The sequence below is a fragment of the Hyperolius riggenbachi genome, chromosome 1 (assembly GCF_040937935.1).
Source record: "Hyperolius riggenbachi isolate aHypRig1 chromosome 1, aHypRig1.pri, whole genome shotgun sequence".
In the NCBI taxonomy this organism is placed as follows: Eukaryota; Metazoa; Chordata; class Amphibia; order Anura; family Hyperoliidae; genus Hyperolius; species Hyperolius riggenbachi.
In genome coordinates, this window is record NC_090646.1 from 380,307,877 (window position 1) to 380,325,655 (window position 17,779).

At 45.1% G+C, this 17,779-nt stretch overlaps 1 protein-coding gene across 4 annotated transcripts in view; it reads left to right on the top strand.

Moving 5' to 3' along the window:
- The window catches only part of CCDC171 (coiled-coil domain containing 171), a 103,223-nt gene that overhangs the window by 20,283 nt on the left and 65,161 nt on the right, over positions 1-17,779 (top strand). For all 4 annotated transcript variants that reach the window (XM_068234370.1, XM_068234373.1, XM_068234372.1 and 1 more), the window contains exon 8: positions 7,230-7,368. In XM_068234370.1, the coding sequence (XP_068090471.1) occupies positions 7,230-7,368 (139 nt within the window). The remainder of the gene's footprint in view (positions 1-7,229; positions 7,369-17,779) is intronic.

The window sequence follows — 17,779 nt, forward strand, 5'->3', positions numbered from 1 at the left end:
TTGTGCATAGGACAACTAATAGTCGTGCACTGCACAAAGTTGGCCTTTATGGATGCGTGGCAAGAAGAAAGCCATTGTTAACAGAAAAGCATAAGAAGTCCCGTTTGCAGTTTGCCACAAGCCATGTGGGAGACACAGCAAACATGTGGAAGAAGGTGCTCTGGTCAGATTAAACCAAAATGGAACTTTTTGGCCAAAATGCCAAACGCTATGTGTGGCAGAAAACTAACACTGAACATCACTCTGAACACACCATCCCCACTGTCAAATATGGTGGTGGCAGCATCATGCTCTGGGGGTGCTTCTCTTCAGCAGGGACAGGAAAGCTGGTCAGCGTTGATGGGAAGATGGATGGAGCCAAATACAGGGCAATCTTGGAAGAAAACCTCTTGGAGTCTGCAAAAGACTTGAGACTGGCGCTGAGGTTCACCTTCCAGCAGGACAACAACCCTAAACATAAAGCCAGGGCAACAATGGAATGGTTTAAAACAAAACATATCCATGTATTAGAATGGCCCAGTCAAAGTCCAGATCTAAAATCAATCGATATCACGATCGCTTCTGCAGCGTTTACTGCTGGCTGCAGTGGTATTGCAACCCAAGCAGTTCTGATGTCATTACATGCATTTGCTTGCATAGTTTGGTTTGCACTTAAACTAGTTGCTGATTCCATCTGCAGTCGCTCTGAAGTTAATGACAGTTTAATATGCTTTTGTGAAAACAAACATTGTCTGCTGCAATGGAGTGGCAATCCCTTTCCTGCAGGCTGCATATCATTGTCTGCCTTTTCCTGCTGTCAGCCTGTGATTAATTACCATTCACTTGTGTGGGAATCTGCATGTCTGCTCCCATTGGATGACCTCAGTACAAAGAACTGCTTCCTGCAATGCTCCATGGGCTACCATAGTCTCAGATTCTGTCTGTTACTCTGCTCGTGCCCCACCTCGTTCCTAGTCCGTGTGGACTGCGCTGACTCCTGCGAAGGGGTCAGCGAGTCCTCCTAGTTCTGCTCTTGTTTCTAGAAGTTGTTACTTTGCTTGTCTTGTGTCATATATTGGTTCATCGCCAATATATACGCATACTTGCACGTTTTATTATTTTCCTTGTATTCGTGTTACGTTGATACATCAGTGTCGCTGATATATACGTACACAAACTGTTTATATCCTGTGTTCAGTTAGTCAGCTTTCCAGCACGTTTTGGTAGTTGCGCGTATTGTGATCACCCGTGCTGAGTTAGTTATCCTGCTCCTGGTTCTGTTTGTGGATTGCGTTCATCTCTGCGAAGAGATAGCGAATCCTTCCGAGTCCAGTTCCCTGTATTGCTCCAGTCCTGGTCAGTGTTCCTGCTTATGTCATATATCGGTTCATTGCTGATATATACATATGTTAGTCAGACGTTACAAATAGTTTCATTGATAGCTGTAATTGTAATACGCTAGGAAAACATACTTATTGTATATTTGTCTGTGTTACGTTCATCTATCTTGATCCTCCTATTTCCTGACTATCCTGTCCTGTCTTGTGAGGCACGTCATCGCTGCAACGCATTGGTTGCCTCATTCCAGTCTGTCTTGTTGTGGACGCTTGCTGTCACTAAGTAGTGGCTGGTTAAGCAAGCGTTCATTCTGTCTACCTGTCCTGATCTCCTCAGTCCTGGTTTATGCGCTCAGCGCTACTTTGCGCTGAGACGTTATCACGAAAGTATTGCTTGCGGCTGTTCGGATCTGCACCGGCTCTGTGCGCCACAATCTCCTATTGGAGTCAGTCCTCTCCTCCACTAAACTGGGGATATCCTGATTCCTTGTGCTGGTGTGTGTACCTCCTTCACGTCAGCTTATGTGTTGTATGCTGACTCTGGAGAATACACTACCAAGCCTAACAATCGAGAATCTGTGGCAAGATCTGAAAACCGCTGTTCACAATCGTTGTCTATCTAATCTGACTGAGCTGGAGCTGTTTTGCAAAGAAGAATGGGCAAGGATTTCAGTCTCTAGATGTGCAAAGCTGGTAGAGACATACCCTAAAAGACTAGCATCTGTAATTTCAGCAAAAGGTGGTTCTACAAAGTATTGACTCGGGGCTGAATAATTACGCACACCCCACTTTGCAGGGTTTTTTTTTGTTTGTTTTAATGTTTGGAATCATGTATGATCTTCGTTCCACTTCTCACGTGTACACCACTTTGTGTTGGTCTTTCATGTGGAATTCCAATAAAATTGATTCATGTTTGTAGCAGTAATATGACAAAATGTGGAAAACTTCAAGGGGGCTGAATACTTTTGCAAACCACTAAATAATTCTAACTAGAGAGCGAACAGATTGGATCAGGAGGCAAAAAGTAAATGTACATATCTTTATTAATTACCAACTACAAAAATAAAACCAATAAAAAACAATACAACCATGTCTGGGCCATAAATCCCTGATGTACATTAAAATCTATCTAGAAGCCTAATGCTAACAATACATTATTAATAAGAATATATCTCACCTGGGGGTCTCTGCAGTCAAATATTAATCACAGTGCCACAAATAGTAAATAATATAGTTATCAAGTAATAACACTGTGCCGCAAAGATAATCCACAGGGGAGGCATGTATGGGACAATCCCAAAATTATCGTATCTCACTTCCAAAGTCTACTGCAATAAGGTGCTAGTTGTAACGATTGTGGAATTCTCTCCGTGATCAGCGCACAAGGCGTGCGCTGACACGGCGGAAATCCTCCACAAGCGGATAATTTGCAGGAACCCAGCCAAGGGGGACCGCACCTGTAGAGGGAAATTCCTTTCGGCAGGTGGAGCTGTGGAGTGCAGAGGAACAGCTCCTCTGCCCTGCCACAGATGCCAGACAGGAATTGTACGAAGGGAAGAAACGCAGGGCAAGATAGCCCTGAAAGAGAGAGAGCAAAGCGACAGAGGGTATGCGTGTCCACCAATCTAGTCGCCACCCTGCGACGATGAACACACAACCATGAAGATCAGATGAGAAGGCAATCGCAGGAGATGACGATTGCTAACAGCGACACAAGACAGAATAAGCACAGAGGAGGAATGTATGTGTGCACCAATCTAGTCGCCAACCTGCGACGGTGGACACACAACAGAGGAAACCGAGTGAGAACGCAATCGCCTGAGAAGCGAATGAGAATGAGCAAAGGGACAGATTGTATGTGTGTGCACCAATCTAGTCGCCAACCCGCGACGATGCATACACAACAGCAGATATGACGTAGGAACGCAATCGCGAGAGAGGCGATTGCCAGACATGACACAAGGCTACAGCAAGGCAGAGCATGAGAGTAGCAAAGGCACAGCAAATCATACAATGAGAAGATAAGGAAAATAATAAACGCTAACTAAACGCGAACACCGCACTCATTCGCAACAGCGAACGCGTTTTCTGCGCGGTCTCCGCGTGTTAAGCACAACAGAGACAAGCACGCCTAACTAACCACCGACAGACAAACATGAAACAGAGGACGCGAGCGCTTGCTTAACGGTTACCTCACCGAGCCTCCAGCAAGCGTTCGTAGCAGACAAGACAAGTACACAAAAACAGGGATAAGTGCGAGATGCGATCCACTGCTCTTTCCGTCAGAGCGAGTGCGACCCAAGTAAGGCAACAGAGCTAGCAGGATCCACTGCTCTTACCGTCAGAGCAAGTGCGATCCAAGCATAGCAAAGGAGTTGCAGACCAGAAGGATCCACAGCCGCTACTGCTAGAGGCTAGTGTGATCCAAGCACGACAGACAGACAGAACAGGCAATACAAATAATACAATCCTAACTGCTCTAGCAAGGATGCCTAGTGCAGTCCCAGGAATTACTCTAGGCTAATCTTCAAACAATAAGCAAAGCTGACACTCCAGGAGTGTTTCACAGGACAAACCCTTATGACCAGCGACTTACTGTGGAATCACATGGTATATATAGAGCCAGCCTACAAAGGATGTGGCTAGGCAATTTGCATGACAAACGTATGCAAATTCCTCAGCAGCAGCAAGCTGCAAAACTGACAAAAGGTCTCTCTTCCAGAGACCTGCAGAATGCAGACCTGAACAGTGGTCAAAAAGCTAAGCGGATCATTACACTAGTGCTTGAAAAAAAAATAAAAAACACACACACACACACACACACACACACACACACACACACACACACACACACACACACACACACACACACACACACACACACACACACACACACACACACATATATATATACAGTGGCTTGCAAAAGTATTCAGCCCCCTTGAAGTTTTCCACATTTTGTCATATTACTGCCACAAACATGAATCAATTTTATTGGAATTCCATGTGAAAGACCAATACAAAGTGGGGTGTGCGTAGTTATTCGGCCCCCTGAGTCAATACTTTGTAGAACCACCTTTTGCTGCGATTACAGCTGCCAGTCTTTTAGGGTGTGTCTCTACCAGCTTTGCACATCTAGAGACTGAAATCCTTGCCCATTCTCCTTTGCAAAACAGCTCCACCTCAGTCAGATTAGATGGACAGCGTTTGTGAACAGCAGTTTTCAGATCTTGCCACAGATTCTCGATTGGATTTAGATCTGGACTTTGACTGGGCCATTCTAACACATAGATATGTTTTGTTTTAAACCATGCCATTGTTGCCCTGGCTTTATGTTTAGGGTCGTTGTCCTGCTGGAAGGTGAACCTCCGCTCAGTCTCAAGTCTTTTGCAGACTCCAAGAGGTTTTCTTCCAAGATTGCCCTGTATTTGGCTCCATCCATCTTCCCATCAACTCTGACCAGCTTCCCTGTACCTGCTGAAGAGCATGATGCTGCTACCATCATATTTGACAGTGGGGATGGTGTGTTCAGAGTGATGTGCAGTGTTAGTTTTCCGCCACACATAGCGTTTGGCATTTTGGCCAAAAAGTTCAATTTTGGTCTCATCTGACCAGAGCACCTTCTTCCACATGTTTGCTGTGTCTCCCACATGGCTTGTGGCAAACTGCAAACAGGACTTCTTATGTTTTTCTGTTAACAATGGCTTTCTTCTTGCCACTCTTCCATAAAGGCCAACATTGTGCAGTGCATGATTAATAGTTGTCCTATGGACAGATTCCCCCACCTGAGCTGTAGATCTCTGCAGCTCGTCCAGTCACCATGGGCCTCTTGACTGCATTTCTGATCAGCGCTCTCCTTGTTCGGCCTGTGAGTTTAGGTGGATGGCCTTGTCTTGGTAGGTTTACAGTTGTGCCATACTCCTTCCATTTCTGAATGATCGTTTGAACAGTGCTCCGTGGGATGTTCAAGGCTTTGGAAATCTTTTGTAGCCTAAGCATGCTTTACATTTCTCAATAACTTTATCCCTGACCTGTCTTGTGTGTTCTTTGGACTTCATGGTGTTGTTGCTCCCAATATTCTCTTAGACAACCTCTGAGGCCCTCACAGAGCAGCTGTATTTGTACTGACATTAGATTACACACAGGTGCACTCTATTTAGTCATTAGCACTCATCAGGCAATGTCTATAGGCAACTGACTGCACTCAGATCAAAGGGGGGCCGAACAATTACGCACACCCCACTTTGCAGTTATTTATTTGTAAAAAATGTTTGGAATCCTGTATGATTTTCGTTCCACTTCTCACGTGTACACCACTTTGTATTGGTCTTTCATGTGAAATTTCAATAAAATTGTTTCATGTTTGTGGCAGTAATACAACAAAATGTGGAAAACTTCAAGGGGGCAGAATACTTTTGCAAGCCACTGTATATAATGAACTGTGCTAAATAATTGATAATGCAATAAATAATGAGGTAGGCAATAAGGTCAATATGAAGAGTAAATTGAGGTAGATGAGTGAAAAAAATATCAGCACAAAAGAGGTGAAGGGAGAGCGCTAAGCTCACAGTGAAAGTGAATAGGTGAAACAACAAGGCAGCAGAGTAAGGGAATAGCGCAAGGCTCACCGAATAGAGGTTGTAGAGAGGCCCAGGATGGCTGTAAACGTGCTGCACGCGCTGTCCGGCTAGCTCCGCCTTTGCCACAGAATCTGAACAAGCATATTTAGCAAATCAGGAGTTTCTGCCAATTTTGTCAGAACTGACAAGATTAGCTGCATGCTTGTTTCTGGTGTAATTCCAACACTACTGCAGCCAAATAGACCAGCAGGGCTGGCAGGCAACTGGTATTGTTTAAAAGGAAACAAATATGGCATCCTCCATATACCTCTCACCTTGGGTTCCCTTTAATTGCGAGAATTCTGCTGGGAGTGGGAAGTAAGTTGATGGACAGAGCATTTGCAACTCCCTTCAGGCATAAAAAAATGGTTTATCGTCGGGAATGGCACAGTAGTAGAGAGATGATGTAAGTGCTTCCCTGGGATATAGCAAGAATATTACACTTTAGAAGAATGCAGTTTTATGGTAGTGTAGTGGTGATCAAATAATGCCTTCTCTGATCATATTCCGGTAGTTGTTCACTGGAATGACACTTATCCATTGGAGTAATGTTTTATAAATACATAACGTAAAAGACTGAGACTGTGTGGCGCTTATTTTAATGGTCATTCATTATTGTTACAGCTGGAAATAAAATGTATTATTTAAAGATAGTGTTGTTGTGTTTTTTTTTTTGTTTTTTGTTTTTGCAATTTATCAATGTGTTTAAATACATTTGCACATATTCTCATTCATATTTCTAAGGTGAACAGAGATCTGATTACCATAGTTTTCCATTTGTGTGATAGCAGCTCCATCTGGTGGATGTTGGTTGAACTGTATGTGGATTTTTTTATTTATTATAGGAATGCTATTATTTTTATTTATTATTTTGTGTTTATATATGAACTTTAATTTACCATTTTAATGCTGCGGGATGTTTGTGCACATAGAATATTGCATTTTTATGTATGATATTGGATTGACTGGTACTGAAAATCCATAAGAATATTATTGCATTAATCGGTGGTTTTGTTGACAATTTTAATGCTGCAGAATAATTGTGCAGATAGAGTATTGCATTTTTATGTATATTATTGTATTGACTTGTACTGAAAATCCATAAGAATATTGCACCAATAGGTGGACCATGGTTTTATTATGCTAATTGTTGTTGGGTAATTTATGAAGTGACTTATGTTTTGAAGTTTTTTTCATCTGAAACAGCTTTATATCAAACTGTGAAAAAGCTTTGCTTTTATTTTTTATTAAAAAATAATTGAATATGTGGGTTTTTCTTGTATTTTTGATTTAGTATGGAGAAAGAACATTTTGTTATGGTCGATGACTTAAAAGCAGAAATTGAGAAGAAAACTAAGACGATCAGTGACATTTCTGCCAAATTAAGCAACAGTGAAGAAAACTGGGCTGTGATGGAACAGAATTTTGCAATGGTGAGGATTTGTGTTGGATTGAATATGGGAACCAACTGTGGACTTGTACATTAGTACCACAGGGAAAGACTATTGCTTCTTTATCTGAAAGCACAATGCTTTCCCTTGCATGAAAAGTGGAAGTTGAATGAAAGCTGGGAAGCCATATAAGTCCTGTTGGTTTAATTATAGGGTATGGCACTATGGCTGATGATGAGGGTATGGCACTATGGCTGATGATGTCACTCGTGTACCTGCTCTAGCCTCCACTGGGGTACAAGGTTTGGGGCTTTTAAAATGGTTAAAGAGACGGAAACAGTTGTAGTTGAGTTAGAATTCCTATGTACAGTGTGCATACAGCAAACAATTGGCAGCGCTTCTAGGCTGCAAATGAAATGACACCAATGTGCAGCGCCCCCTAGGGGCTTAAATACACACCTTGAATACAAATCATATGCAAATTATCACTAATCCCTAATGTAAAAAATAGAATGCAGACTGAAGCACATGGATGCAGCTAGCCATAAGTATAGGAAATTAAAGTGATTTGAGAAAACACTTCTCTTGTAGGGTATAGTAGTGTATTCATATATCTGGAACCATTACGTGTTAAAAATAAATAAAAAATGAATAAAACACCCTTTTCCCCATATCACAGTGCAGCAGTGCCGGGAGCTACCATTGTGTGGATATGTTATAGCCAGCTCATTCAAAATGCTCTTCAGTGAGGGAAATTAGCTCTCTTTTACCTACTTTCTTACAGATGGAATCTTTTTGCTTTTTTTTTTTTTGCTTCGTGCCTGGTACACAACATATCCTTTCCTATCAGTTTCACGGGTCGAATCGATCATTTTTGACAGGTCTGATCTGATTCCCAATCGATTTTCGATTTATTTTGTACAGAAGTGATCAGAAAATTTATCAGAAAAATAATTGGAAAGTATATCGGACGTGTCAGAAATGATCAATTCAGCCCATCTATCTGATGGAAAATTGCATGGTGTACCAGACATTAGAGTTTTCGCCTACAGTTAGTGAGCTAAGCTTACTGCAGCATCAGCAAAGCAAAGTGATTGATAAGCATCTGTGGCATTCAGGCAAAACTCAAAACATTAGAATGTCGTGCAAAAGTTCATTTTAGGCTTCTTGCACACCAGGCGTTGCATTAGGTGGCACGTTAAGGTCGCATAACGTGCACCTAACACAACGTATGGTGCTGCAAGAGCCGACGGTAGAGTGAGCCGCGTTAGGCGGCTCGAGTCCTAGAATGCCTCCCAGAGTGGCGCTGATTGGCCAGCGGGACCACGTGATGCGGAGCGAGACACTCCGCATCACGTGGTCCCGCCGGCCAATCAGCGCCCGCCAGTGCAGTAAATATTATGTAGCCATGTGCGCGGCTACTGTAGCTGGCTCTCCCCGCCTCCTCTCCGCCCCCCACTGCGCATGTGCAAACAGTCTAACGCGGCTATAGCCGCTCCAACGCCGTAGCATGCTGCACTTTGCACAGAACGTGCAGCGTTACATGTAACGCAACGTGGGCTGTGTGAACAGCCCACTTGTGTTACATTGCTGTGCGTTGGGGGAGCGTTACAGGCGCACTAACGTGCGCCTGTAACGTCTTGGTGTGTAAGCAGCCTTAGTCAGTAATTCTGTACCAGACTGAGAGACCATTTTAAAGGCTCAGGAACCATTTTCAGATGTTTTGGATTAATTAGCTTATTAGAGTCTGACACTTTGAGCCTAGAATATTGAACCTTTTTTCACAATATGCAAATTTTCTGTGATTTTAGATTTGAGGATTTATATAAGCTGTAAGCTATTATCATCAAAATTATAACAAATAAAGTCTTGTTATATCTCGCTTAGCATGTAGTGAGTCTATTTCATATATTAGTTTCACCTTTTCGGTTGAATTACTGAAATAAATGAACTTTTGCACAATATTCTTATTTTTCTAGTTTTATCTGTAGATTCAAGAGTTTGCTCAGTTCTTATGGTGTGGCTAAACTGTTGGAGCAGAGAGAAAATTTGAACTTTAGAAGGATATTGACTGACAGTGATGACCTGTAAATACCTTGTGTTTAAAGAGAATCTGTACTCTGAAATTCTTACAATAAAAAGCATACCATTCTATTCATTATGTGCTCCTGGTCCCCTCTGTGCTGTTTCTGCCATTCTCTGCTGCAAACCTGGCTTGTAATTGCCAGTTTTAGGCAGTGTTTACAAACAAACTAACCAGCTTCTAATAGGCTCAGCTAAGCAGAGTGTGTTAGTCACACAGAGCCTGCAGGGGGTGTGTACAGCTTCTAGCTAATCACAAGCAGCCCTGCACATTCCAGTCTGACTGCCTCAGCCTGACTGTGCCGACTATAGAGAGAAGATTAGATCATATAACAGAGATAACACAGCTACTGTGCAATTAGGAAAAGCTGCAGTAAGCCAGACCACATTAGAAAAGGCATAGGAACTTATAGCATAGAAGAAATAAAGATAAACAATTTGTTACAGAGTCTCTTTAAGGGCCTTTTTCCACTACCCTGCGATTTGCGATTTGATTCTGATTTCAAATCGCAAGGTACATTAAACTAATGTAAACTGCAGCAGCAATTTCCATTAGTGCAATCCGATTGCAATGCGATTTTGGTCAAAACGCAATCGTCGTCCTGCCGCATTTTGGGTGTGATTGAACTTTACTATGAGTATAGTAGTTCAATCGCAATTCAAATTGATACGCAATTGCGATCGCGATGATCGCAAATGCGATCGCATTTCATGTGGAAAAGAGCCCTTAGCAGACCCGAACTGAAAATAAGCTCTTGTCTGTAGCTTTCTTAGACTGCAGGGCTTTGTAAATGTGCAATCATTAAAAAATGAAAGCAATCATTCCCACCCAAACCCTCCTTTAATTGCCTTCCAAAAATGCTGCATTTACTGCCTGTCTGATCTGCAAAAAATAGTTACTCGCCACTGATCCTTATCAACCCCTCCGCTGTTCGCCATGGCGCTCTTCTTTGCAGCCCTGCTCCCCTTGTTGTGTACAAGCGTGGTCGCACTGCACAGGCGCCAGTAGGGTTTGCACCTACACATTAGCAGGGAGTAATAAGCAGTGCACAAGCTGCACCTTTCTACTGCGCACTTTGTGCCTGTGCAGCACAACAGTGCTCAAACACGAAAGGGGGAGCGTGGCTGCAAGCAATATTTAACATTAATGTTGAGAGTGAGACATTGGGGATTATGTTATGCTCAGATTTCAACATCTGTATCACTCACTCTTTTTTTTATACGAGAAAAAACAAAACTGCGGAGTTTCTTTTCATGCAAAAAAAGAAGCAGATGTAATTATTGGTAATAGATAATGCTTCCAGGGGTGGTGGAAAACATGCATGCAGGCTTTTCATGCCTTCTTTAAAGCGGACCTGAGCTCAGAACTTTCTCTGTGCTCTAAAAGATACGCAACAGCATAATAACCTTTAAAGAAAAACATTTCCTTGTTACAGCTGATACAAATTCTTCAATAAATATGCAGTGTGTCTAATTCCTGCTTTCATGGAAGCAGACATAGGGTTAACATCGTGTGTTTACAAATTAGCAGCTCTGCCATGGCAGAGGAGATTCCTGAGGTGACACAGCTGAGAGATCAAATTGCAGTGGTGATTAGTCACAGGTGAGGGGGAATTCGACAGGCTAAACTCTCTAAATATATACAGGGTGCGTTTCTCTCTGTTTTCCTTTTGTCCTGTGCAAGAGGTCAGGCCCACTTTAAAGTGGAACTAAACTTAGAAATAACTCTTTGCTCTGAAAGATTAGCCATGACATGGATTACCTTTAGAGGCAAAAAAGTATTCATGACAATTTATGGAAATCCTGAAAAAAATGGAAGTTTTACTTGGATTCACTTCACTAGAAGCACTGCAAGTGTTGAGCGTGTGTTTTCTGTAGGGCAGAGAGCTTACACACCGCTCACAGCTCTGATTCCTAGATGCTGATCAGACATTCTGATCTGGCTAAACAAGCATAGAGCATAGTCCAGTGAACTTCTTTAGTAACCATACGTGAAATAAAGACTTTTCATTGTGTGCTGTGCTAGAGTTTGGCTCTGCTTTAACAAGATAATGTACTTTGCAATTGCCACCAGGAAAGGGATTTTCGTTTAATTTGGCCCACTACAAAAAATCCTGGTAGTTCTCCCTGACTCAACTCTATATATAAGTGTAACTGGATTTGTGACCCGCAGATATGAACCACCTGAGAAATGTTTTTAAAATGCCGTAAAAAAAATTCAAAGACAAGAATGGACAGCATGCAAGTGGAAGTATTTTGGATGCAGGAAGTCTAGAATCTATGGGGGGGAACATATCTGGTGCAAAGCAGGTGCAGCAGTTAAAGAGACACTGAAGCGGAAAAAAAAATGATGATATAATGAATTGGTTGTGTAGTACAGCTAAGAAATTAAGCATTAGGAGCAGAGACATAAGGCTAATATTTGTTTCCAGTACAGGAAGAGTTAAGAAACTCCAGTTGTTATCTCAGAATCAGAATCGTTTATTTCGCCAAGCGTGACTGGGTCATGCCCGGAATTATTTTTGGCACAGTACATATAGCTCAGGGAGAGACATAGATGGAAAGAGACATAAATAGATAGCAGCGACAGCAAAGGCATCAAGTACACATTAAATTACATTACAACATTCCAATATATGCATCACAGTCCCCAGTGTGACCTGAGGAGCCTGGCAGTTAGTCTATTGGACTGGTTGGTTCGGTCAACTAGTCAGCCATAGCGCAGCCGGCACCGCAGTCCGTCGGGGCTTGAATTGACGGTAGTATGTGGAGAGAATTTAGGAGGTTGACCGCTGAGGGGAAGAAAGAATTCCTATGTCTCGCAGTTTTTGTGGAGATAGCCCGTAGCCTCCGGCCCAGTGGCAGCAGGCTGAACTAGCGGTGGCCTGGGTGTGAGGGATCGTTGGCAATCTTCAGTGCCCTGGATTTCAGCCTTTTGTTGTGTAGTAGGGCAAGTGAAGGGAGGGGGCCCCCAATGATCCTCTCCGCTGACCTTATGACCCTCTGTAGTATGTCCTTGTCGCTGGTGGTGGCGCCGGCATACCAGACCAAGATGGAAGAACAGAGGATCGACTCGATGGTGGCGGAGTAGAAGTTAGTTAGAATTACTTGAGTCATGCCGAACTTCCTCAGCTGACGGAGGAAGTAAAGTCTCTGCTGGGCTTTCTGTTGGGTGGTAGTGATGTTAGGCTTCCATCTTAGGTCACTGGAGATGGTAGTACCCAGGAGCCGGGCACAGGGCACCCTGGCTCCCTCAGTTCCGTCAATATAAATTGGAGGTGGGGTGTGGGCAGACTTCCTGAAGTCAATGATTAGTTCAACTGGTTTTGCAGTGTTAAGCACCAGCTCCAGTTGCAGATTCTCTCCACCTGCTGACGGTACTCCTGAACATTATCCTTGGTGACAAGTCCAATGATGGTGGTGTCGTCAGCGAACTTGATGACCTTGACAGAGTCTGCCTCAGATCTGCAACTGTTCGTGTAGAGGGAGAACAGGAGTGGTGACAGGACGCAGCCTTGAGGAGCACCTGTGTTCGTGGTTGCAGCTTGGGAGTGGATATCGCCCAGTCTGACGACTTGGGACCTGTTGGTGAGAAAGTCCGTGATCCAGAGCTGTAGGCTTGAGTGGACTTCAAGTGCAGCCAGGTCCCGTTGGAGGATGCGTGGGCAGATGGTATTGAAGGCCGAGCTGAAGTCCAAGAGTAGTATCCTAGCGTACGTGTCAGGCCTGTCAAGGTGGACGTTGATGAGTTCAAGACAGATGTTGATTGCATCATCGGTGGACCTGTTCGCCCTGTAGGCAAACTGGTAGGGGTCTAGGTGGGGCGAAGTGGAGTGCTTAAGGTGGGCTAGGACCGCCCGCTCCATGGTTTTCATGATGACGGACGTCAGGGCCACGGGCCTAAAGTTGTTAAGTTCGGAGACCCCTTGTTTCTTGGGGACAGGTATGATGGTGGACCTCTTGAAGCATACAGGGACCTTGCCTACCTCTAGGGACTTGGTAAATATGGCAGAGAGGATGGGAGCAAGTTGCCGACAGCAGGTTTTTAGGCAGGCTGGAGATACTCCGTCGGGGCCGGAGGCTTTCCTGGCATTTAATGTTGATAAGAGGCGCATGACCTCTGCCTCACCCACCACCGTGGGAGAGGACAGGCTCTGGATGTTGTTTGCAGGGCACAGAGGAGGGGAAGCCGGTGCCAGGTTTCCCTCCAGTGTTACCTGGTTCTCTAACCTGCAGTAGAATCTGCTGAGTTCTTCTACTAGTGCCAGGCTGGGTGTTGCATGCTGGGGTTGGGGCTTGTAGTTAGTGGCGGCCTTCAGTCCCTTCCATACAGCTCGTGAGTTGTTTGAGCATAGGTTGATTCTTATTCTCTCAGCGTACTCTTTTTTGGCAGCTCTCAGCTCTCGATTAAGGTCATTTCTTGCCATTCTGTAGTCCTCCTGGTTCCCGGACGTGTGCAGCCTCCTTGCGTCTCCGCAGGTGGCGTAGCTTGTTGGTGAACCACGGCTTGTTGTTCGGATACACCTTGAAGGATTTTGTTGGTACACACGAGTCCTCGCAGAAACTGATGTATGAGGCGATGTTGTCCGCCCATTCGTCCAGGTTCGGCGTTTCCAGGGACTTCCAGTCGGTGCATTCCAAGCAGGCTTGAAGTTTCAGTTTGGCCTCGTCCGACCACACCTTGGTAGACTTAACGATCGGTTTAGCTGATTCTAGGCGCCTCCTGTAGGTAGGGATAAGATGTATGAGACAGTGGTCAGAGGAGCCCAGGGCTGCCCGTGGGACTGCTTTGTATGCCTCCTTCAATGCCGTGTAGCAGTGGTCAAGGGTACTCCGGACCCTGGTGGGGCAGGCTACATGCTGATGATAGCGTGGCATCTCCTGGCGCAGGTTGGCCTTGTTAAAGTCGCCTGCTACGATGAACAGTGAGTCCGGAAGAGATGTCTCCCACTGCGAGATGGTGTCGCTAAGGACCAGTAGCGCAGACTTGACGTCGGCATTGGGGGGATGTAAACTCCAGCAAGGACGTAAGAGGAAAACTCCCGTGGTGAGTATGGCGGCCTACAGTTGATTAGTAGTAGCTCCAGGTCCGGAGAACACTTCCTATCGAGTATCGTGGGGGTAGGGCACCATGAAGAGCTGATGTAAAAGCAGATACCACCCCCTCTTTTCTTCCCTGAGAGGACATGGTCCCTGTCTGCTCGGATGATGCTGAAGCCTGGGAGAAAGAGGGCGTTCTCAGGGATGTCCTCGTGTAGCCATGTTTCCGTGAAGCAGAGGGCCGGAGTGTTACTGCTGAGGTCTCTCCTGTCGCAGAGGAGGGGCAGCTCGTCCATTTTGTTAGGGAGGGATTGGACAATTGCCAGGAGGACTGAGGGGATGGCTGAACGTAGGCCTTTCTTCCATAGCCTCACCCGGGCTCCAGCACGGCATCCTCTTCGTCGCTGGCCAGGCCGGAGTCTCAGGGCTGGATCCAGGACTTGCTGAATGTGGTTCCAGACTAGAGTAGTCAGAAGCCTGGCTTCAGGGGGTGGGGGGCCACGTGGTTCCCACCCTAGAAGCTGTTCCCAGGTGTAGGTGGTGCAGGTGGCGGTGGGCGGCATGGGCAGGCTATGGCAGCCGGCGCGAGGGATGGTAGGGGGCCAGCGGGGGGTGGAGGAGCATGGCATTCTCATGCCTTCAGTTCGCTTCAGCAGGAGTGCATACAGGCTAGTCGCCAGTTAGCCGCAGCGCCCCAAAAGTCTAGCATGGCACTCACATAGGTCGTGGGGCAGGCTTGGCCTAGGGATTGGCAGGACCGGACGATCGGAGCAGAAGGGCAGGGCCGCTGTGGATCAGCAGGAGTGCGCGGCAGGATAGGCACAGTGACTGGGACTGGCAGGATAGGCCCAGGGACTGACAGGGGTTTGAGGGCAGAGGAGCAGGACCGCTGTGGGTCAGCCGGAGTGCACACCTGCTAGGCACAGGCAGGATAGGCCCAGGGTTTGGCAGGGTTGGAGGGCAGAGAAGCAGCAAAGCAGGACAGGGCAGAGAAACAGCGAAGCAGGGCAACAGTGGGTCAGCAGGCAAGCAGGCAGGCTCACAGGCAGGCAGGGTAGAAATCTATGCAAATAGCATTCAGCTCTGCGACTTTGAAAGTGGTGGAGAGCTCTGACTTCTGATTAGGTTATCTCAGCTGTATTGGGCTCTATTCTCAAAGACCAAACTTTTCCGCAAAATGTTACCGCTATATTTACGCCAGCGGTAAACTCCGCATTTTTTCAGCATTCTCTAACATTTTCCGCATGTTTGCCGCATGCGGAAAAAAAGATGCGGAAACAGCCATTATTCATGCGGGTATCATGCGGTAAAAAGGTCGCATGAAAAAGTGTTTAAAAAAAAAAGTTAAAGTCCAGCAAGCACAGCCCTTAAGCCTCCAGACTTCATTAAAGAGAATCTGTATTGTTAAAATCGCTCAAAAGTAAACATACCAGTGCGTTAGGGGACATCTCCTATTACCCTCTGTCACAATTTCGCCGCTCCTCGCCGCATTAAAAGTGGTTAAAAACAGTTTTAAAAAGTTTGTTTGTAAACAAACACAATGGCCACCAAAACAGGAAGTAGGTTGATGTACAGTATGTCCACACATAGAAAATGCATCCATACATAAGCAGGCTGTATACAGCATTCCTTTTGAATCTCAAGAGATCATTTGTGTGTTTCTTTCCCCCATGCACTGAAGTTTCAGGCTGCTCTTTTCTTCCTGCAAACAGCTTTGCCCTTGTTTGTAATTCCTCAGTATGTGAAAGCCCAGCCAGCTCAGAGGACGATTTATCCAGCTGATTAGAGCAGCTTCTCTCTTCTTTCTTATCTAAATAACACACAGGCAGTGTGCATAGAGGGGCCAGAAAGGGTGAGTTCATAGCAGAACCACAACACTGAAGAACTTGGCAGCCTTCCAGACACAGGCCGACAAGTCTGACAGGGGAAAGATACATTGATTTATTACAGAGACTGTCATAGTAGAAAGTACTGCAGTTAGCCAGAACACATTAGAATAGCTTTTGGAACATGTAGGATGATAAAAAACAGGATGCAATTTTTGTTACGGAGTCTCTTTAACCTCCTTAGCACTATGGACGACTTAATGCGTCCATTACCGCCGGAGGTCGCCGCTCAGGCCCCGCTGGGCCGATTTGAATAATTTTTTTTAAACACGCAGCAAGCACTTTGCTTGCTGCGTGTCTCACCTGATCGCCACCGCCGATCCGCCCGCCGCGATGCAGGGCCCCCCCAGGCGAGACCCCGTGCGCTGCCTAGCCAATCAGTGCCAGGCAGCGCTGAGGGGTGGATCGGGTCTCCCTGTGACGTCACGACGTCGATGACGTCACGACGTGCGTCGCCATGGCGACGGGGGAAGCCTTAAAGGAAATCCCGTTTCAGAACAGGATTTCCTTATGGCTTACAGCGCCGGAGGCGATCGGAGGGGTGGGAGGGATGCGGAAGGGAGGGGGGCATCATGCAGCTAGCGCTAGGCTAGCTACATGATTGAAAAAAAAAATTTAAAAATAGCGCTGCGCTGCCCCCTGGCGATCTTTAATAGAACGCCAGGGAGGTTAAAGTCAATGGGATGCGGAATATATCACCTACTACTTGTAGGTGATAAAAAAATCGGTAATTAACGACGAAATGATGCGCCTGAACATTTTTGAGAATTGATCTTTTATTGCGGAAAATACCGACTTTTGTGGAAATTTTTCCGCACGAATCCCGCACTTTTACCACACTTTTTCCGCATGCGGAAAAAACGTGCGGAACATTTTGAGAATTTCAATGTGGCGGTGTTTTGGTCGGTAACTTCCCGCATGCACTTTACCGCATGCGGGAAGTCTTTGAGAATAGAGCTCATTGTGTTTTTCTTTTGCAGAAAACTTTTCAGGACAGGTCAAAAGTTCACTGCCTGTTCTGCAAAAACTTTTAGAATGCTGAGAAATGTGTAAACTGCAAGTATTAGAGAATGATGCAATGTTATAAAAAAAATCTGTATAACTGAAAATAAAAATGTTTTTTTTGCTACCAATGTGCTAGTATTTACCCCTACTACACAACCAATTCATGATATCATTTTTTTTCCGCTTCAGTGTCTTTTTAAGCTGATTCAGATTGTCCAATCAGAATCCTTGATCTAGAAATCTGATTAGTTGTTTGCACCTTTTCTGTTCCAGTTTCCCTTGCACTAGTTTTAAATGAATCTACCCTAGTGATTTTGATAAAAGATTTCAAAATACAGCCTGGACCTGAGGAAGATTGAAACACACAAGCACTTTGTCCCACACATTCTGTTATATGCCACTGAGTGGAATTGTTTTTTAATCATCTGTCATTAGGAGAC